Source organism: Podarcis bocagei, assembly GCF_964188305.1.
Source record: "Podarcis bocagei genome assembly, chromosome: 11".
In the NCBI taxonomy this organism is placed as follows: domain Eukaryota; kingdom Metazoa; phylum Chordata; class Lepidosauria; order Squamata; family Lacertidae; genus Podarcis; species Podarcis bocagei.
This window is the reverse complement of record NC_138136.1, coordinates 62344532-62366998: the sequence shown is the minus strand read 5'-3', so window position 1 is coordinate 62366998 and position 22467 is coordinate 62344532. Positions and strand designations below refer to the sequence as shown.

Genomic DNA, 22467 nt, shown 5'->3' with positions numbered 1-22467 from the left:
GGTTTAGGATGAGACTCTCTTTCCAATTACTGTTATGAAATTTAAGCGTTCATGTTTATTAAAAGCATACAGTGGTACCTCGGGTTAAGAACTTTATTCATTCTGGAGGTCCGTTCTTAACATGAAACTGTTCTTAACCTGAGGTTCCACTTTACCTAATGGGGCCTCCTGCTGCCACTGCACGATTTCTATTCTCATCCTGAAGCAAAGTTCTTAACCCAAGGTACTATTTCTGGGTTAGCAGAGTCTGTAACCTGAAGCGTCTGTAACCCGAAGCATCTGTAAGCCGAAGTACCACTGTATTGCCACTCCTTGCTGGCACAGGTATGATCAAGTAAGGCATGGAGCAGTTGTCTGCCTTTGTTTCAAGAGACTGCTGCTGTTTAAGGAAGGCCTTCAAAGGGTTTCCTCCAAAAGTTTTCCTCGTTGTGTCATGGATGGCCTGAAAAATTGTGCCCTATCTCACTTTGCTGCTTCCCCCCAAGCACCTACAAGTTCTTGCTTTGGACTGTGACATACTAACATGGGGCCTGATAGACATGTGCGTTTGGAGACTCTGTGCGAAACCAGCACCCATATGGTCCTGAGAGCACACTCCCTCCCAAAGGATCTTTAGCGGGAGTCACACAGAGCGCTGTCCTTAATGTGTGTATCTGAACCCTCCCAAACGACAAAGGTGGGTCCACATGGAAATTTATTATAAAGGAATAATGAATTTATTATAAAGATAGGAATTTATTATAAAGATTTAACAACAAAGTGCAGCAGCATACCCTCACAATTCTAAGCCCATATAAAAGCAATATTCTAACTTTCTAAAATAAGTGTTCTAAATAATTAGAATTAATTAGAAAGATACGTCACAAGTTAGTTCTCTTAGCACCTGCTGGAGTGCTCCTGAAACTGTGAGTGTGCAGGTAATCTGACTTGAGGTTGCCTGACTCATTCTGGAAGTGCCATTGCTCTGTCTAGTTCAGGGGTCTGCAACCCGCGGCTCCTGAGCCACATGTGGCTCTTTTACACCTTTGCCGCGGCTCCAGGGCGGATACTAGCGAGGGGAGGAGGCGCATTGTGCGCCCCGACACTCCCCACTGTGGTGGGCGCTGTACTGGCTGTGATGTCGCATGGGGGCGGTGCGTGCGTTAGTCACGCACCGTCCCGACGTCACCTTCCCGCCCGCCCGCTACATTGTAAGGGGCATGTACGCTGGTCACTGTTTTGAAGGGGAGTGAAGAACACACAAACACAAAAAGGTAACTTGTTAATTTAACGTTTATTTCTATGAGGAGGAGTAATTCTGAGGAGTCAAACAAAGAAATAATAAAAAAGTGACAAAAAAGTTATTTTTATAATGACGAGTTTTGCGGCTCCCAGGTTTTTTTCCCTTCGGAAACGGGTCCAAGTGGCTCTTTTTGTCTTAAAGGTTGCAGACCCCTGGTCTAGTTCGTATTTTCAGTTCTACAGGATTCCCAGTTGGTTGAAGAAACCTGGCACAAGAATCTTAAATGCGGAGACTTCAGGATTTCAAAACCTGCTCCTGGTGCCCTTTTGCTTATGAATTATCTCATTGCCATTGTTGCAACCTAGCTTCCTGAGGAGGAGTGAACTTTTATGCATTCTTATGGCCTAGCTGGCAAGAAGGTCAGGGATAGAGACATCAGTTACAACACTGTACATAAGCTTACAAGGCAGCAGGAGGGTCGTTTCCTATAGCCATCCACTTCAGCCAAACCTGTCTTTGGTTCACTCCTGAGCACAAATTGGTGGCTAACAGCAAAAGCCTCAGTGCTGCACTGTCCCTTTAATAATCCAGCTGCCTAGTACTGGCTTTGCAGGTGCACTCTAGATAGTCTCTGCTTTCTGCCATCTAAGCTATGGTAAAAGTCTGGAACGTGCTGCTGGAATTGATTGAAGGATTAAACAAGGTGGGCTGTATGTTGGATATCTAGTGTCCAGAAGCAGCGCTAATAAGCCTTGCACATGCTTTTCTCGCTCCCTGCTCCTCAGCCAATCCCACTGCCTACTTCAATTATGCACCATTCATCATTTTCCTAGTTTAAGCTCAACATGCACCAGTTCTCCTGAGGCCTTGAAGCTGGAGTCAGTTGGGGATAACATGTATTGTTACCCAGATTTGTCATTTTATATAGCATCATCCTACAATTCGGATGTTCTGTTAGCTTTGGTTGTAACCAGAGATAGAGAAGGTGTTCCTTGTTGAAAAGCTTTAACCTCCTTCGAGTCATTATGAGGTTCTTGTTCTTCCCATGAGTCTGTGATCACTGCTCTCCTATTAATGTAAGAATGGAAAACAAGGAAAACAAGGTTTGCATGTATTTGCATATTTGTGTTTCCTACTGTATAGATTGTGGGCAGAATGTGATATTTGGATACTGAGAATGAACTGGGTGAAGTTATGGGAGAGGAGGTTATAATTACTTTCTACCCCTGCGTTTTTGAGCATTCCCTGACTAAGTTGCTTATGATAAAAATTGCTAAGCGAAACAGTTGGACAAACAGTAATATGAGGCTATGTCTGCTGGTCACCTAATAGTCATGATGAGAACCAAGTCATGCTGGGAACAATGGGGGAATTGTATTTTCATTGTCCTCTGTCTGTGTATTTTTTGGGATAATTGGCTGATAGCTATCACAGACTGAGATCTAGCCTGGTTGGACTTGAGGCCTAGCCGAGTTTGGCATATCTTATCTTGTTATCTCCAGCAGAATGAACCACAGGGAGCAACCACTAAGAGTTGACCCACTTCAATCCTTCTCTGTTTGTCCTTGAGATGATGCCCTTGTCAGATGCTTTTATTTGCAAGAAACCATATTTTGTCCAGTAGTGAACTCTGAAAACCAACTGTGGCAAAACATGTGTTGTGCATACTGTAGTTCGTTTACAGGATATCAAACCTGGTCCTGCAAGCTTCTGATTTTGTCCCTTAGTGTGTGAAGAAGGGTTGCGGGACTGCATGCAAGTCAGCCGCTTGTTCACGAAATGGCAAACCGTGGTTTGTTATGTCAGAACTGGGCAGAGGGTCCAAGATGGTTGTAGTTCAGTTGTAAAAGATCATAAGTGTAATCATTAGCATTTATGTTGGTGTTAAATTTATTTCAAACTGGGTTATTTTTTGAAGAGATGTTAATGGATTTTTTAAAAAATCCTCATTTAAATAAATATATATGCTTCCCCCTTGTTTTCTAAGGAAAGCATTTTTTTAATCTCCTCTGTATACATACATTAACTCATTTAAGAACAAGATTCTTTTTAAGTCTTGGATGCTCTGAGTCCCGTCCCCCCCCAGGCCAACTTGATAATTCTACCTTCCATTTCTTGGAAGAAAAATAGAAAGTTGCAGCAACATTAATTCTGAAAAGTAAAATGAGCGTAACACTCTCTTATACTTGGTTTTCCTTTTATTTTTAAACCTAATCATATTTTAATGGATATAATTAAAAAGACCTCTTCACCGTAATGAGGGAGTTAAGCTTTAGTTTCTTTCACCTCCACTCTTTTAATGCTTGCCATAATTTTCTTTTCTCTTTGGAAAAGATTGAAAGGTTCTTTCCCCCCATTACTATTAACCAGCACTGGTGTAATTCCTAGTAACAAAACAGAGTAGGCATACTCATTTTTTCTGTTTTGAACTGTGCATTGTAGATTGACTGCCATACTCTGATTTCTTAGACTAATGCTTTGATCAGCAGGAGTTATTTTACGCCTTGGTTCTTCACTTGATTTGTTGGCTGCTTTTCCTTTTATCTTGCCCTATATTGCCAAAGGCAGTCCCAGGGCAGAGGACATTAAAACTGAAACAACACATTATAAATATCAGGCAAGAAAGATCAAACCATGCCAGAATAACAAAATGGACTAATATCCACTAATCAGTCAGGCACTAATGAAAACTGATATGTGTTGCTGTCAGCTGTTACTCAGAAGGGAGGCAACTGCACAATTGGGGCACCACCACCAAAAAGGCTCTTCCCCTGTGTTGCTGCATAGCAAATTTCAGCAACAGAGCCTTCCCAGAAGATACAAATGAACAGGAGACAACACTTCTTGAGGTATCCAGGTCCGAAGTTGCCATAGGGCTTTATAAGTCATCTTAAGCACCTTGAATTTGGCCCTGTAATATTTTAGCAGCCAGTGCAATTCTTTCAAGATTGATGCTCCTAGTAGACTGTCCTGTATAACAGTCTACCTGCCTCATTTCCATACAGATAACCAAATAATCCTTCTCTAATGTCACTAGTGGTGTTTAAGAAAATAACCTGCTTGCCTTGCTGTGTCAATTCGGAAGTCTTGTCTAGTCTGAATTATAGAATGATAGAGTTGGAAGGGACCTTGAGGGTTATCTAGTCCAGCCCCCTGCAATGCAGAAATCTCAACTAAAGCATCCATGACAAGTGGCCATCCAACCTCTGCTGAGTTCTTACCCAGCAGCTTAGCATGACTGTTGTTTTCTTCTCATTCCTATAACACGCCGTCCACTTTGCAGAGTAAGCAGGTCAGTCTTGTATTGTTCACCTTGTGCACTTCCTGGCCTATGCAGAAGCTCCTGTGTGGAGCTGCTTGCTTGCTTATTTATTTATTTAGGAGTGTTTATTTATACCTTGCCTACTAACCGAAGTGCTCAAGGTGGCTTACAATATATTTTTAATCACAATAAAATAGACAGTGATATAATAATAAATAAATAAATAAATAATTATTTGTACCCCGCCCATCTGGCTGGGCCTCCCCAGCCACTCTGGGCGGCTTCCACAAAGACCAAAAATACACTAATATGTCATACATTAAAAACTTCCCTGAACAGGGCTGCCTTAAGATGTCTTCTGAATGTCAGGTAGTTGTTTATCTCTTTGACATCTGATGGGAGGGCGTTCCACAGGGTGGGCGCCACTACCGAGAAGGCCCTCTGCCTGGTTCCCTGTAGCTTTGCTTCTTGCAATGAGGGAACCGCCAGAAGGCCCTCGGCGCTGGACCTCAGCGTCCGGGCAGAACGATGGGGGCGGAGACGCTCCTTCAGGTATACTGGACCGAGGCTGTTTAGGGCTTTAAAGGACTACAAAAGTCACAACAGCAGGGCAAAGGTATGCATAGGTTTCCCCTTCTTGTTTTCCAATAATAATAATAATAATAAATAACAATAAATAATTTTATTATTTATACTCCGCCTAACTGGCTGGGTTTCCCCAGCCACTCTGGGCAGCTCTGATGTTCCAACCAAAGCTCCTTTCTGTGGCTGAGTCTCCTGGTCTTCAGTTGTCTGTTGAAGCAGTTAGATCAGAGCTTTCCAAACTTCGTGTTCGTGAGACACTTTTAAGACATGCATCATTTCATGGCGCAGTAATTCAGTTTTACTAGCAAACCGGAGGTTATACTAACCCCTTTCCAGCCCTAGAAGGAGGGGGCATTCACACAACACATCTACACACTGCGGCCGACACACTAATGTGTTGCGACAGACCGTTTGGAAAGCTCTGAGCTAGATGTTAGCTCCACGCAGTCCCAGGACTTCTTTCCCTTAGCCATTTTCCACACAAAGGTTCAAATGTTGTAAATCTCAAGTGTGTATCTGCTCAAGAAAGCTTCTTAAGGAAATATTGAGCCTGCACCCTGATAAGAAACGCAGGGGTCTAAATGTTGAAACATAATGTCTCCTCTATGACGCCTTTCATATCATTGTGCAAAGCTTTCACCAGCTTTTGTTTTGCCAGGTATCGCGTTTTCTTAGCAGGAGACCTTTCCTGTTACTCCTTCAAATCTTTAATTAAGAGAATTCCGCTTTCGTGTGCTAGTTAAGAATTTGGAGGTAGCTCACTTCTTAATGAGTGGAAACGAGCCTCTTCTCACATCTGCTCCTTGTTTGGACTTTCTAAATGATGGGGAACCTGATGTCCAGGGACTTGAAAAATAAGTTTTGCCACAGGCGAAGGACAGGCAGAACTGTCTCTCTGTAACCAGGCCTTTGGCTGATTAACCGATCTATGTCCTTTTAAATGTGTTTGTAGGAGGGTTATTGGTTTGTTTTTGTCTTTTCTGTTGTGCATTTTGTTTTCTCATTTTGCATTTTTATGTTGTAAGCCGCCTTGTGATCTTTGGATGAAGGGCAATATACAAATTCAATAAATGAATAAATAAATACACAAACAGATGGGCAAATTACTTTGACACCAAGCCGCTGTCAGCATCGCCCTTGAGCCAGTGCCACCAACAGGACTCATCCACTTCAGCCCCGACTGGGCTAGGCGAGCTGGGTAGCACTTCCAGAGACCACCTTCTGCACAGGAACAGGTCAAAGTGCTGTGGACTCACAGCTTAGAGTTGTGAGCACCGGATTCACTTCCACAAGAAGGCAGTCGTCGCACAGCAGAGTCTAGCAGAGTCTAGCAGAGTATATAAACAACTCGGAGAGCAGCTCTGTAGAATATCTTCTTTATTCTATAACTACAACTATATACAGAGCTAAATAGGTTTAAGCATAAATGAATGCTGAACCGCACAGAGTGTCTGCAGCTGCTCTTAGCAGCAACCTTATCTAAACACACAATCTCTCTCTAACACACTCTCTCTCCGACACACTGACTGACTGACTCTTTGATGTGGTGCTGGAGCAGAATAAGTAGAGAGCAGAACACGCCTCCTCCTCTCTGGAGAATCAGCAGACTCCTCAGGAGATTCTTGGATATGGGAGGGGTGAAATCTCATCCGCATTTTGTATGTTTTTGCTCAGGGAGGAGGTTGTGGCAGTGGTATTCTTCCTCTGAATGCTAGCTGATGGATAATAGCAGCAGGGGTGTGTAGTCATACTTAATGGTTGACTATTGCAGGAAACAGGTCATTGGATGAGATGGTCTTTTCTTTTAATAGCAAGGACTCATTTTATGTTAACCTGACCTGGTGACCTCAGCTGAGCTCCATTCACCTAGGGAGGAATCCAGTATAGTGTGAAATCTCTTGTTCGGTCAGTGCAAGGATTTCTCTTTGTGCAACAAAAGATTCCCTCCCTCTCCTCCCCACATGCTCCACAACCCTCTGGAGCAGATTTGGGCAGATTGTGGAATATGTGTCGGGGGAAGAAAATACCATTGTACGCATGGAAATCCTTGTATTGATGCAACGCGGTAGCTGAATAATACCCTAAGCCTTTACTTATTTGCTCATTAATTATTTGCATTTATAGCTCATTCTTCCCCAAATGGTTCCAGGGTGGGTTACAAAAATATACCACTTAAAACAAGTACAGTGCACCGTTGAAATAATAAAATGAAAACCACTAGTTTTTCCAAAGGATAACGCAAGTAAGTTGCATCATGCTTGTGCTCCTGTCATACTATAGCAAGTAACATGTAGAACAATATGTTCTGGGGAGATGAATCGGAAGTGGAAGTACAGCAAGTGAGCCAAAGTTTTTGTTTAGCTTCCAGTGATTTCCTTCCTGACAGACCCAGAAATCATTTTTGGCATTTCCACCATGAGGCATAAAGCACTAAAGTACACAGTAATCTCCAGCAGGTCTTGAATAGGCCTTGACATAAATCTGACATAATCTGACAAAGCATGTGTATCCATTTTCTCTGCTGTCTTTTTGGTCACCTGTGAGTAATTGTATCTTCTAAGGCTTATCATCTTTGCAAGGGCTGCCCCCCTCCCTGGCCAAACACACACACACACACACACACACACACACACACTGTGATGCTGCTCCCCCCCCATAACATTTGGAGGAACACTTTCTCCAGTTGTGCAAATGAGCTAGAGTTGTGGCAGCACACATTGGTATAGTACTAGATGCAGATGTTAGTAGTGGAAGCCAAGGCTGTGCCTTATATACAGACACCTGTCAGTATCTGGCTTAGAGGCTCATAACAGCTCATGAAAAAGACACAGATTTGTTTTCTTGCTTATTATATTTCACGTTCCTTTGTTTGTCAGTCTGATCGCCAACATGGCTTTTCGTGGTTTCCTCAGCCAGTTTATCAGTGTTGGGGGATTTTTATTTCATACACAGAACAACCTCCCTCCCTCCCTCCCCCAATAGCATCAGCTTAAATCTTTGACAGCACGTTATCAACATTTGACTTAAAAAAAAGAAGCTGAGATCACAAAATAAAGCAGCACCACAGTTTTGATCCTTAAGGACACAATCCTCTGGTCCCTGGGAGAGATAGTCAGGGACCAGCAGAGTTTGCAGGATCCCCTCTCTGCAGGTGAGGGAGGAAATGGAGAGGGAGATCTGCAGACAGAGCAGGAGGTCCACCCTTGGGCCATGCATGGGACCACCGTTGCCTAGACCTTCCGCCATGATATGTAACGTGGACCAGCCTTCACCAGCCTGTTGCTCACCAGGTATTTTAGGCTGCAACTCATAGTCATAGTCCAAAACAACTGGAGGGCACCAGGTTGTTGGAGGCTGGTGTAGAGAGTACCGTATTTTTCGCTCTATAAGATGCACTTTTTCCCTCCTAAAAAGTAAGGGGAAATGTGTGCGCGTCTTATGGAGCGAATGCAGGCTGCGCAGCTATCGCTGAAGCCAGCAGAGCAAGAGGGAGAGCTGTGCAGTGCCTCCTGTTGTGATGGCTTCACAGCGATACACGATGAGGGACGGAAGGGAGCCCTTACCCCTTCCGTCCCTCATCCTACTTCGCTGGGAAGCCAGCAGACTGAGGCACTGAGCAGCTCTCCCTCTTGCTCTGCTGGCTTCAGCAGAGCAGCGCAGCGAAGCGGGAGAAGGAAAGGAAAGGGCTCCATAAGGGCTCCCTTCCTTTCCTCCTCCCGCTTCGCTGAAGAGTGTTGCTTCGTCTCGCCCGCCTCCTCCGATCCCCCCAGCAGAGACAACGCTGCTAGGTGGTCAGCAGATCCAGTTTCCCCAAAGGGGCGGACAGACCGACAGCCCCTTGGCCTGATCCTCCCTCCTCCTTCCTCTTCAACAACATTTCATAGAATCATAGAATCATAGAGTTGGAAGAGACCACAAGGGCCATCGAGTCCAACCCCCTGCCAAGCAGGAAACACCATCAGAGCACTCCTGACATATGGTTGTCAAGCCTCTGCTTAAAGACCTCCAAAGTAGGAGACTCCACCACACTCCTTGGCAGCAAATTCCACTGTCGAACAGCTCTTACTTCCTAATGTTTAGGTGGAATCTTCTTTCTTGTAGTTTGGATCCATTGCTCCGTGTCCGCTTCTCTGGAGCAGCAGAAAACAACCTTTCTCCCTCCTCTATGTGACATCCTTTTATATATTTGAACATGGCTATCATATCACCCCTTAACCTCCTCTTCTCCAGGCTAAACATGCCCAGCTCCCTTAGCCGTTCCTCATAAGGCATCGTTTCCAGGCCTTTGACCATTTTGGTTGCCCTCCTCTGGACACATTCCAGTTTGTCAGTGTCCTTCTGACAAACTGGAACGTGTCCAGAGGAGGGCAACCAAAATGGTCAAAGGCCTGGAAACGATGTGATTCAGAATATTTTTTTCCCTCCTCTAAAAACTAGGTGTGTCTTATGGTCAGGTGCGTCTTATAGAGCGAAAAATACGGTATTTTATGAGGTGGGAAACTTTCAGACATTTGATTCTCTACCTGCTGCTGGAAGTGATACGCTCCAGCAGCAGACAAGACCCTGAGACTTTTGCTCCTCAGTCAAAGCAAGTCACACCTCTGCCATTGGGCTCAGTGTTTGGTCTTGGTCAAGTCACTTTCTCAGCCTTCGTTCCCTGTTGGTAAAACAGCAATAATAACGACTCACTTTGTATGGCGGCTGCTGAGATTGAAAGCAATAAAAGGAATCGGCTGCTCTGCTGATGACAGGAGCTATGTAAATGAGCAGAAGCAGCAGTAGTAAATCTATCCACACATTTCTCCCTCCCCCCCGATGTTTCGGAGCAAGATTGGGGGTGGGTGGGGGAAGAAGTTGCCCCGATGCCTAAGGCTGGCCCTGATCAGAAGCTTTCCCCGCTTGTGTTCATGCATAATATTTGTCTGATAGCGTGTGTGTTCTTTCATTCTTTCAGGGTGAGTGAGGAAAAAGAGGTGACAGAGGAGCGCCTGAAAGCTGAGCAGGAGTCGTTTGAGAAGAAGATCAGACAACTTGAGGAACAGAACGAACTCATCATCAAAGAAAGGGAAGATATCCTTTTTTATTTAAGAGCGGGGTGGGGGGTGGGGGTGGGGAGTAAAACACAGAGTTGCTGCCTGGAATAAAAAGCAAACCGGAGAGAAATAATTGTCCTAATTTATAGCCGGGCATAAATCTCCATGTGCTGCCATTCAGAAGCAATCGGAGGTGACTTGCCAGCATGCACTTCTGGCTCATTTGAGCTTGAAAGTGCCACCCAGCTGTTCCCAGGATGTTGCTTTGCTGTGAAATAGATATTTGTCAACTTAAAAACAACGAAACAGAATTTGTGTGTTAGTAAAATATAGACTTCTCCCTCCCACCTCTCTTGCTTAATCTTGCTCCAGCAGTTTCACGGCTGGCTAATGCAGGCTTCCAGAGATATCACCCCGCACTTTGCTTGCATTGTGTACCTGGATGTTGCTGGGTGCCTGGAATGATGGCCTTGGCATGGTCCTCACCTGGAGCAAATGGCACACTGTTGGAAAAATGCAAGGTGGGCTTTGATGAGGCCTCCCTCTCCTTTTCGGAAAACATCGAATAGGCAGAAGGGTCCTCAGTCACCAAAACCACTGGGCAGGGTTCAACTAATGACTCTCCTCAGTAGAAACTGTGCTCAAGGAACTTCTGCTTGCACAACGGGCCTTTCTCCCTTCTCCTTCCTTCAGGCCCCCTGAAATTGGCTCTGGGGGGTGGTGTAGGAGAACCCGCAGAACAGCATGCAGGGGGCAGGGAGGAGAAGGGGGGTTGTTGGTTGCCCTGGTGGAATGATTGCCTTAGCATGACTGAAATTTTCCCTTTATCTCTGAAAACCCCATTGAAACAAACAGGATGTTTGCCAGTGTTTGAAATTCCAACATAGTCATTTATTTCAAGACTTGCACAACAGGGCTGAATGATTCAGAATAAAATCACAACAGACAGTGATCTCGGGTAGGGTAGGGTGTGCATTCCCAAATTAAAAAGAAAAAAGAGAGGATGTTGGTCAGGCATTGACCCAGGCCCTTGGCAGACAGGAGTGTCTGAACTACCACTGTGGGTTCATTTCTTAACCAGAGCTAAGGGTGCTAATCTGTCAGTTTGACTGACTGACTGATGGTTTGATCACGGAGTGAAAAGCAGAACAAAAGGGGGCGGGGTACCAAATGGCGCAGTCTCATTTCCCACCTTGCAGCCAGATTGGGTGCAAATGTAGGGCTTGCTTGGTGTGCTTCTGTAGAAGAAGGTGGGGTGGGATTTGGGAAGGGTAGGGGCAGTGAGTAAAGCAGAACATTGTTCAGGTATCCTTGGTAGACCATAGTGTACAAGCGGGAAGCTGAGAATCTCCCGCTGCCACCCCCGACCCCCCTGGACAGCATGTTGCTTGGCCTGGGAAGTTCATCGGTTCCAACTCCATCGCTTGTTCTGGGATATCACCTGATGGGACAGGCGGGGCTGCAGCTCCTGAAGGATTCAGAAATGACGCAGTGCTCCCAGTGATGCCACATGCACCTGTCTTATGCGTAGAATCATAGAATCATAGAGTTGGAAGAGACCACAAGGGCCATTGAGTCCAACCCCCTGCCAAGCAGGAAACACCATCAGATCACTCCTGACATATGGTTGTCAAGCCTCTGCTTAAAGACCTCCAAAGAAGGAGACTCCACCACACTCCTTGGCAGCAAATTCCACTGTCGAACAGCTCTTACTGTCAGGAAGTTCTTCCTAATGTTTAGGTGGAATCTTCTTTCTTGTAGTTTGGATCCATTGCTCCGTGTCCGCTTCTCTGGAGCAGCAGAAAACAACCTTTCTCCCTCCTCTATGTGACATCCTTTTATGTATTTGAACATGGCTATCATATCACCCCTTAACCTCCTCTTCTCCAGGCTAAACATGCCCAGCTCCCTTAGCCGTTCCTCATAAGGCATCGTTTCCAGGCATGTTCAAAATTTAATGGAAATAGCATACTTGTAAATCTCTCTCCCCCCTCCCTACTGCAAGGTGTGAGTAAGGAAAATCCCCGCACCTTGCAGAGAAGAAGGCAGTGATGCTTCTGAACACCAGTTGCTGGAAACCCCAAGAGGGGAGAGTGCTCTTCTTCTCAGGTCCTGCCTGTTGATTCCCCACAGGGATCTGTTTGGCTACTCTGAGAACAGGATGCTGGACTAGATGGGCCATTGGCCTGATCCTCTCATTCCAGTTAAACAGCTATTCTTCTAGAGTATATTACTTGCATTGACATTGCCTATTCTCGGAATTATAATGTTGCATTGACCACACCCACAGCTTCAAACAAACAAATATCCCCCAGTAGAGAGATCATTGCTTGTAGAATTATTTGATGAGAGGGCAAAACACCTGCTGCCCCATTGCAGCCCCCCATTTTGGACTCACAGCTGTCCATGGAGGCACAGGTCAATTCTGTATCTAGGGCAGCTGTTTACCAGCTCCATCTGGTACACAGGCCAAGACCCTCCCTGCCCGTGGACTGCCTCGCCAGAGTGGTGCATGCTCTGGTTATCTCCCGCTTGGACTACTGCAATGCACTCTACGTGGGGCTACCTTTGAAGGTGACTCGGAAACTACAGCTAATCCGGAATGCGGCAGCTAGACTGGTGACTGGGGGCGGCCGCCGAGACCATATAACACTGGTCTTGAAAGACCTACATTGGCTCCCAGTACGTTTCCGAGCACAATTCAAAGTGTTGGTGCTGACCTTGAAAGCCCTAAACGGTCTCTGCCCAGTATATCTGAAGGAGTGTCTCCACCCCCATCGTTCTACCACGACACTGAGGTCCAGTGCCGAGGGCTTTCTGGTGGCTCCCTCACTGCGAGGAGCCAAGTTACAGGGAACCAGGCAGAGGGACTTCTCGGTAGTGGCACCCGCCCTGTGGATCGCCCTCCCATGAGATGTCAAAGAGAACAACTACCAGACTTTTAGAAGACATCTGAAGGCAGCCCTGTTTAGGGAAGCTTTCAATGTTTGATGTATTATGGTATTTTAATGTTTTGTTGGAAGCCGTCAGAGTGGCTGGGGAGGCCCAGCCAGATGGGCGGGGTATAAATAATATTTTATTTATTTATTTATTTATTTAACTGTGTGATTGGGTATTAGGGGGCTGAGCCTTGATGCTTTTAGAACAGAGTTTGAAACTTTGTACTTATTTGCTGTGTTCATATTGTTCCTTTAGCAGCACAGTGTTCTAGGCGTCGAATTTTGCATATGCTTATGGATGTGAGGTGGGATGCACACTCCGGGGGGCATTCTTTCTCCTTTGGCGCATTTCTGCATGCGTAACTTCCATTAATGCTAATGAGTGCTACTGAGCTATCGAGAAGGAAATATATCCCTTTGGGTTTTTGTTTTTACCTTTATTGGCGAGAGACTATTCGAGCATAAATACTTCTTTCAGGAGAAGTCTGGCAAAGATGGCAGAAGGTTAATACATGCGATTTTACACTACATAAAACTCTATAAAAACTAGAAACATAAAACAAGGACATAATTTAAAACAATATAATTTTAACTACGCGAACACTTATCCATCATACATGAATGATTCAAAATCCTTCACATACCTCTGATCAGTTAATTTCAGTTCTCTTGAAGTCTGCTCAGTGGCCAAGGAACTGTGTAAATGACTTATCAATCTGGAATACAAATGCTTGGTCTTCTGCAAAGAAGGGGAGGAAACTTGGTGCTGTGTTGGAATGTGGGAAGGCATCTGTTCGGGACATGCTTAAAACAAATATGGGATGGACACATAGGTGATGCGCCTCCCACTCCCTGACACTTTCATGAAGCTCTTAAATTTGTGTTAAAAATCTGGAGGAGTGCAGGCAGTTTCCAAGGTGCATTTCTTTCATGAACACACACTTCCTGACTTCGTTTATTTACCCTGGGCACCCCAGAAGTAGCCAGAAGCATTTATTTTAATGGCTGAAAAAGCCCCTAACACTTCATAGAATTGGAACAATTCACAGAATTGTAAGAGTTGGTGTTGACATTAGGGGCCATCTGGTTCTACTGCAATTGGGGTACCATATCTTCGATAGTCTATTGTTGTGTGCTGATGTTATGCTTGCATATTTTTAAATGTGAGCTTCTATCCTCTAGCTGCAGGGTTAGTTGAAAACATTGTGGTGATTTGGCATTGTTTGCTGTACGGTAACATTGGTTGGGGGTGAAAATAACTAGGGAAATCATTAACCAGCTCAAGAGAAAGGGTTATCCCTCAGGTAGAAGGGGATGTTGTGGACTGGTCTTGCCAAAGAAAGCTGCTGAATCCCTGTATACAGTACAGTTGGAGCGCATTTGTGTCAGTAACTCTTTTCCTATAGCCTTGGGATAATTTTAATAGGCTTTCTTAGAGGAGTGATATATAATATTTCTGAGAAATATTGGGTTGTGTCCAGCTGAGTTTTTCCTCTGATTAGACCCATTGAAATCAATGGGCCTAAATTAGTAATGCCTCTCGATTTAGATGACTGAGCATGACTGACAATGGCTACAGCCCCATGAAGGTAAGTAAAGAGGAACTTCAGAAGCCAAGTTCTGATGCGAAGAATATTTTTGCACTGACGTCAGAGAAGGTTGCAGCCGGTCAGCATAGCCAGGGGAGTGTAGATGAAGCAGATCCAGTTTTAATCAAGATTGCAAACAATCGTAAGGGAAGTTCATGGCTCGTGATGGTTGTGCTGTGCTGTCCCCACTTCTAAGTAATTTCTGTCATCTTAGCCTTAGTGGGACATTGTGTTGAACCAGTCTTGGCTCTTGACTTCTGAAGATAATGGAACAAATGAACAGCTTTGAGCATATAAGATTTGTAAACATAGTCTGTTCCTTTTAGGGGCTCGAGGTGCCTGGGAATGCTCTTCATGGATGGGTAAGAGAGTTATGTGCCTTAGGTTTTGGTGGTGTTTGTGCGTGCACATGTATGCAAAACCGAGGTATGTGACTGTCGCTGATGGTCACAAGAGAGACTTAAGTTGGTGTGTATATGGGTGCATGCTGTGTCTATTTTATGACAATCACTTTAGCTATGCTGTATATTTATTTATAAAACACATTTGTTACTTTTTCATACAAGACACTCAGAGTGATGTACAGTAAGTTGTAAAAGCACATTTCAATAATATAAAAAGTAAAAGAACAAAAATCAGCAGTGAGCAGAACAAAACAGGAAGATTATGATGAACAATGCTCAGTTCATAAGCAAAGAAATAATTCTGGCATTATTACCTTACCCACCATCTTGAAGTGTAGAATGAACTCTGTTTTCAGAAGGGGCCATGAACAGATACAGAGTCTTGAGTTGGTTATTTCAGGATCCCATGTAATGCTATGGAGGTGGCTGTGTGTGTTTGCTTGCTGATGGCAATGTGCTTAAAATGGACCTTGTCTTTGTGTTATGACCTTTGTCAATCATGCCTTTGATCATCTCTTTAATGGCCTAAGGCAGAGACGAGAGGTGTACAAGCTGCATGCAGTTCCTTTGCAGTCGGGCAGGGCTGCTCTCATACCCAGAGTTCTTTTTCCTGCAGTCCGTAGCATTTGTGGAACTCTTAAGAATCATAGTATTTACAAAAATACATAAAAAATGTCTCCACGCAGAAATTAAATTTGAATATGTGTTTGTGAACATTTCTGGTGGGTTCTCCAGTTTGGGAAAAGTTACCTTCCAATAGCGTAGAGCAACCATTAGCTTGAGTTGGCGTGCAGTGCTGTGCTTGGGCTGGCTGGACATTAATGATCTGAAATTGCATACCAACTTCCATCTCTTAGTTAGCCAGGCAGGTGCATGATTGATAGTTTTGGTAGCTGTTTAGTCCAGTTACAGTCACTGCCAGTACTTAATAGCCTTGTGTCTCTACAAAGGGCGAAACACACATTTGTAGTCTTGCCACATGGCTCAGAATTTGGCTCTTCTGGCACACGGAACACAAGTAATCTGAGAATATCCTTGTATCAGTATTGCTGGTTGAGGTATTTAATGTACTGTTCTGGTTCAGGTTCTAGAATGCCCTGTTTTGCAATCTGTGTTTAACAATGGCTTAATTCACACCAGCCCTTTGCTCCTCCTTTGCTCCTGACTGTGTCAGGTGGGTGAAGGTACAAGCTGGATGTGTGAACATGGGCTCATAGTTTGTTTCTCTCCAAACAAACCATGAATGGAGGCAAGTTTCTGGAGGAAGCAAGCCATGAGACTGGGTTCACCAGACTCTTGATTTGTTTCCTTTCCCACACACCACAGTCAGGGGCAAATTGCTAGTGTGCATTAAACCATAGTTTATTTTAAAAGTGTGGTTTAAAGTTGCATTTGAACTGAGGTCACTGTTTGCCACATGGCTCTGAATATCACCATTTAATAATTGTGAAGGGAAAGGAATGTAATATTTCTTACAGCCTCGGTTCAGTATACCTGAAGGAGCGCCTCCACCTCCATCGTTCTGCCCAGACACTGAGGTCCAGCGCCGAGGGCCTTCTGGCGGTTCCCTCGCTACGAGAAGCCAAGTTACAGGGAACCAGGCAGAGGGCCTTCTCGGTGGTGGCACCTGCCCTGTGGAACGCCCTCCCACCAGATGTCAAAGGGAAAAATAACTACCAAACTGTTAGAAGACATCTGAAGGCAGCCCTGTTAAGGGAAGCTTTTAATGTTTAATAGGTTATTGTATTTTAGTGTTCTGTTGGAAGCTGCCCAGAGTGGCTGGGGGAACCCAGTCAGATGGGCGGGGTATAAATAATAAATTATTATTATACCTTCGTGGACTCTGTGCACATTGGACCTTTCAGTTGCCAAAACTAGGCTTCACAAATTATGGGTAAGGAATGTATTGTGTAGTTCTGAACCAATTCACTCTCTTTTCTCTGGAAAGAGAGGGTTAGTTGAAGAATGGAGAAAAAGAGCTGATAATTCCTGAGTACCCAGCCTTTGAAGATGGTGCCCATAGTGAGCATCTTGGCTCCCCACTAGTAAAGGTTTCCAAACAGTCATTATGGCCTAATGGATAAAAGCTCAGCTTATTAAAAACTCCCTGAATATTTATATGCTCAACCATAATGGTGGCATCAGTTAAATAATATATGTATTTAGCAACTTGTTAAATGTAGAAGGCGTAGTCAAGGGCTGTTGGGTAAATAACACATGCCCTGAAATTTTTATGAACTCCTAAACTAACATCAAGGAAGACCGGCATTAAAATAATGCTAAGTGTTTAAATTTATCAAAGCTCAGAAATGCTCTTGAAGACACTTTCGGTCTTAATTCACTTGGTTTAGTTTGTCCCTTGAAATACTGGACGCTTATGAGAACAAAGGCAGATTGGGTTGCTCGTAGTTGTGGAAGCTAGGATTAACAGGGTGTCCTTAAAGAATGACATGTTGCCCCTAATGCCAGCTCTCTGGGATTAAACCTCAAAGCGGTGTCATCACAGAAGCTCATGGCAATCCCGAATGGGCTGTCTTGTCATGCAGAGCGGCACCCTGCCAAACTTTCATGTCCAGGCAGTGACTCTGGCCCCTATTAAATCCACAGCCCTGTCTGTGACAGTTGCCAAGACCCACAGTTTTTGCAGAGGCATCACTCCTCTTGCATTGCCACTGCTTACGGAAGTTTGAATTATTTCCTGAATTACACGGAGTCTTTCTTTGCTTGTGGCACCCAGTGTTAATTGAGTTAGAGGCAGATTTTGTGAATTCTTGTAGTGGGGCAAATTGGACCAGGTGGCTCTCCAACCACCTGAAGTGTGAGCTGGAGGATTTTCTGGGCTAAGAATCCTTTATTGTCTGCTCTGGCTTTTAGGGGCTTGGCTAAACAACTGATTGTGGGTGGTGCATAATGGCTAAGAGCTGAGAAGTACCAGGTTAAAATGCTAGCTCAGTATGGACTTGCCGGGTAGTCCAAGACAAGACACACACCACTAATGTTGACTTGCCTTTCGAGAGTTGTGGCAAGGATTATATTGGGTGTAGGGAATCCAAAATCACTATATAAATCAAACTATTGTTTAAATACATACTGTTTCCTATGGTGTATATGTTTTCAATAAGTTTGTATTTCCATCTTAAGTCGTGTGCCCTACTCAGAGCTACTGGGATGGGGCAAGTTAAACATTAAGCACCTAAATGAATAGCCAGTCCAGATTTTGGGGAGGCCGGGGAGAGAAAAAAGAAATAATAGCCTAGCTGTGATTTCTCTGAACAAGTTGTTCCTTGCTCAAGGATTGTCTGCACTGGCTCCCTGATACAGAAATACTTTCTGGGGAGTCTCAGTAATACAGTGTTCCCTCATTAGTTTAAGAAATTGTTTAGTGCTCATTTAGAAATGGATGAGTTCCAACTCTCAAAAGGTTTCAGGCTGCATGTGGCAGATTCCCCTGTCCGCGTGGCGAGCAAGCTGCTTTGAACATGCAACTTGCTGTGTGGAAACAGACACCGCAGTGATAATTTTACAGTGGGCCCTGGCGTTGTGGATGTTCTGTGCACACGGGTTGCATTTCTGAGTTATGGTCTGCTTGCTGACACTTGGACCCAAGAGAAGGCCAAGATTGAGGTCTCCTAAATGGAGGCACAAGTGGTAAATGAGATCATTAATTGCTGGAGCCTGCACTGTAGCAAATTGACTAGAAATGTGGATTCAGAGAAATTGATATACTTTATTGCTCCTACCGAAATGAATTCCCCTGTCTCTCCTGCCCCCTCGGCAGTAATGAGCACGTTGGGCCAGCCCCGTGATTGGCGTTGCTGCCTTACTGAACTGTTTTGCAAAGTTTTAAACATTTCTTGCATGATTAAATGCACTTTCAATAAATCAATCTCATAATAATTGTTGTTCAGGAGAGTTCATTATTCAGTTTAGTCTTTTAAATGACTGTTCTTCTTTAAAGGATTTTCCTGACGTAATAATGGCTTCAGCTAAATCCATTTGCCATACTCTGGCTTGTAATTACTTTAGATTTGAAGAATAAAATGAATGGCTTTATTATTAATCAGCAGCAAATTTGTCTTACTGTTTTTAACCTTAGAATGGCCTTCACTTGTAAAGTAGTTTCGGTGATTCAGATGGCAGAACACTTTTTTATCCCTTCTCTTCCCTTTTGGATAAAAGGATTTATTTGGTGAAAGCAATTGGTATCCTTTTTTTTTTGCAAGCCATTTATCACAATGATTGTAACCATGCAGTGGTGAACAAATTAGCTTCCACCACCCGCTTGGTGTCTCAATGGCTTCTTGTCTGGCCTTTTGTGCTTCCTTCAGGTTGTACATTTGTCGTGACCTGAGCTGTCTGCTGTGACTTCACTGGGCCAACTCTGGATAAAAAAGTAGAGTAAGTTTAAGAACCCAAGCAAGGAACTCTGCATCCCATACTATCCATTTTAATAGGATTCAACCAAGTACATGGTTTTGAAATTCAGATATTTATTGGATTTCTACATTTTTTTTCTTTTATATTGTTAAATATAAAAGCCTGCAAGACAGAGCTGTTCCACCAGGCCTTTGGTCAGGGCACAGCCTGACTCCCTCCTCTGGCAATCTGCACAGAATTTTGCTTAACGGTTGCCATCAATTTGATTTTAATTAATTTTTATAATGAAATGTTTTTCGAATGTTGGATTATTTGATTGTTGTTAGCCGCCCTGAGCCCGGCTTCGGCTGGGGAGGGTGGGATATAAATAAATATTATTATTATTATTATTATTATTATTATTATTATTATTATTATTATTATTAAAAATGCCATTCATTTCGCAGTCAACGTCCACTAAAAGCGACGGCTTCCTCCAAATTCTGAACCCCAAAGACAGGAAAAAGAGGTTGTGTAAGTGCAAAGGAAGATAGACCTCCAACTTGATGAAAGCTGGCTCAAAGAAAAATAATAATAGAGAAAACAGAAGAATAGAAAGTTCACAGGAGGAGAAGAGGGTAAAGGAGGGAGGCCAACTCAAAGATGGAGGTATCAGAGTCTCAGCTTTGAAACATCAGCAATATTTTGCCAATTTGCAAGTGTGCATATCTAGAATCTTGTATTGACTCTCACATCAAGCTCCAACACATCCTCTTCTCAGTAAGAGGAATGGCACACATTTTTGCAATGTAGTGCTAACTCTTTTTTTTCAGGCTGCTGGTTTTTGGAAGGTTGGGATATGTTCAGAAAGCTCAACTGAGTTGGAACGGCTTGTTTTGCTTTCTCCCTCTACTAAACCCACCCTAGACTTGATGTTTCTGGCTTTTCTTCTCACTGGGTGTTGTCATCTCCCAATTTGCCATCTGTCCTTTTCTAAAAAATGTCCCCTCCTTTCGTTGGCAAGTTCTTCAATGTCCTTCCCATCTCTTCCTCTGCGGTCCCCTACCATCAACCATCCTTTTAAGCTAAATGTAGGAAATTTCGCAGGGTGACGAGTTTTGTGTTTACTGTCATAGTTTCAGTCTCTACCTCTGAACTGGTTTGATTTGGGGTATAGGGAAGGGTCAGTTAAATAATTCTTTAGACTGCGACATCCCTTTCCCCAAAGTGATGCACTTTTGCAGACCTTTCTCATACTCTTGCTTTTGCCTGGCTGGGTTCAGGAAACATGAGTGTGTTCTACTGTCTATAGAATTTTTGCTGTGGTGAGTAGCTGCACGTTAGAAAATTAATATTATGATTTTTTTGTTGAAACTGTTTTGCCCAAGATCCTTCACATCTTAAGTGTCCTCCATTTCATATTTGTTTCAGTTTTGCTAACTCCTTGAAGACCATGACAATATTATATGTTTCCAGTTGCCTTGAAACTTCAGCAATCCCATAACACAGCTTTGCAGTATTGTCATAGGCACAACAATTTTGCTCCTGTCTTGTAGTCTAATTTTGGTTGCTGCTGAAATTACCTGGTTTGCATGTCCTAGTAAGCCATAATTCCAAACGAGCTGTGGCTTACCATGCCTGCTGCTCAAATCATGCTCTCCCCCGTCTTCCCTTTTCTGACACAGGGGGAAAAAAGTTTGTTGGCTTAACATTATGTGTGAACTAGCCCTTGTGGTTGGGTTCTGTCCAAAAAAGGCTTGTTTTTGGCTTCCTCTCATGGTTTGTTTGGAGAGAAACTAACCATGCATGCTGGTTCACACGCAGTCCTAAGCTAATCCTCTGGTTTGGTTCTTTCAAAGGGAGGAGTGGGGTTGGTGCAATTTGAGCAGTGAGTACCAGCATGCTCTTTGTTCACAGTACACCATAGTTTGTACCTGCAGTTTATGATAGTGTGTGAACCAGGCCCGGTGGCTGCTCAAATTTCTGTTTAGAGCTAAACTCCTAGTTGGCAGCCCTATCACCATGTCCCTGAAGGAATAAGCAGTTCAATGTGGCATGAGTCCTGATCTAGTATTTGTTTTTTAAGTGCTACTTTTTTCCATAATCTCAGAACAGAGAGGGCAGAATTACACAGTTGGGCAGATCCTCCCAGATTATAAATAAAATCTGATGTAGATAAACTAAATGTGAAACTTATTTTTGTATGTTACTCCACAAAAACCAAGATGGAGATCCAGAGGTGCTAAAGTTCTTTACTTTAGGTTGGATTGTCTCTTCAAGATTATGAGTATCTTTAAAGAACTGTACTGGAGATCATAATCAAGAAGATCCCATGATACAGTGGTGCCCCGCAAGACGAATGCCTCGCAAGACTGAAAACTCGCTAGACGAGTTTTCCGTTTTGGAGGTGCTTCGCAAAACGAATCTCCTATGGGCTTGCTTAGCAAGACGAAAATGTCTTGCGAGTTCCTGCGGTTTTTTTCCTCCCCCCTTTTTCTAAGCTGCTAAGCCGCTTATCAGCTGATCCGATAAGCCGCTAATAGCACTAATAGCGCTAATCCGCTAATCCGTCAATGGGCTTGCTTCGCAAGATGAAAAAACCGCTAGACGAAGAGAATCACAGAACGGATTCTTTTCGTCTTGCGAGGCACCACTGTAGTCTCATTTTGTTGGAAGCCTTTAAAAAAGTCTAGACTTTGCTATCAGTTTGTTATGTTTGTCCATCTTTACCAAATCTTCCTTTGGAAGGATACTCACCCTAAACGCTGATGGACAGCTTGATTATTTCCTCCCCACATGCAGGTTCTGCCAGAGCTGTGCCTTTATTGAATGCTCCTAGACCTTTGACAGCATAGTTCCAACAACAACAGAAGCTACTCAGCTTTAAGGACTTACTCTGTTCAAACAGAAGGAGGAATTACCCTGAGCAGCAGATTAACTACTCTGTACAGGGCAGCATTGCAAAAGAAAATACGGGGTAGAAGAATGAGATGAATTATATATCCAGGGATTAATTTAGCATGGGACAGAGAATTTGGTCTTGAGACAATGAAGCCACCAAACTGAAAACCATACCT

The 22467-nt window shown here is 43.8% G+C and overlaps 1 protein-coding gene across 7 annotated transcripts in view; it reads left to right on the top strand.

The window, feature by feature from the left end:
* KIAA1328 overlaps positions 1–22467 on the top strand; it is a 235677-nt gene that overhangs the window by 37098 nt on the left and 176112 nt on the right. For 6 of the 7 annotated variants that reach the window (XM_081212924.1, XM_081212925.1, XM_081212926.1 and 3 more), the window contains one exon: positions 10024–10139. In XM_081212924.1, coding sequence (XP_081069050.1) covers positions 10024–10139 — 116 coding nt within the window. Of the gene's footprint in view, positions 1–10023; positions 10140–10174; positions 10624–14956; positions 14993–22467 lie in introns of those variants that run through there. The other variant, XM_081212929.1, reaches the window with a different exon arrangement.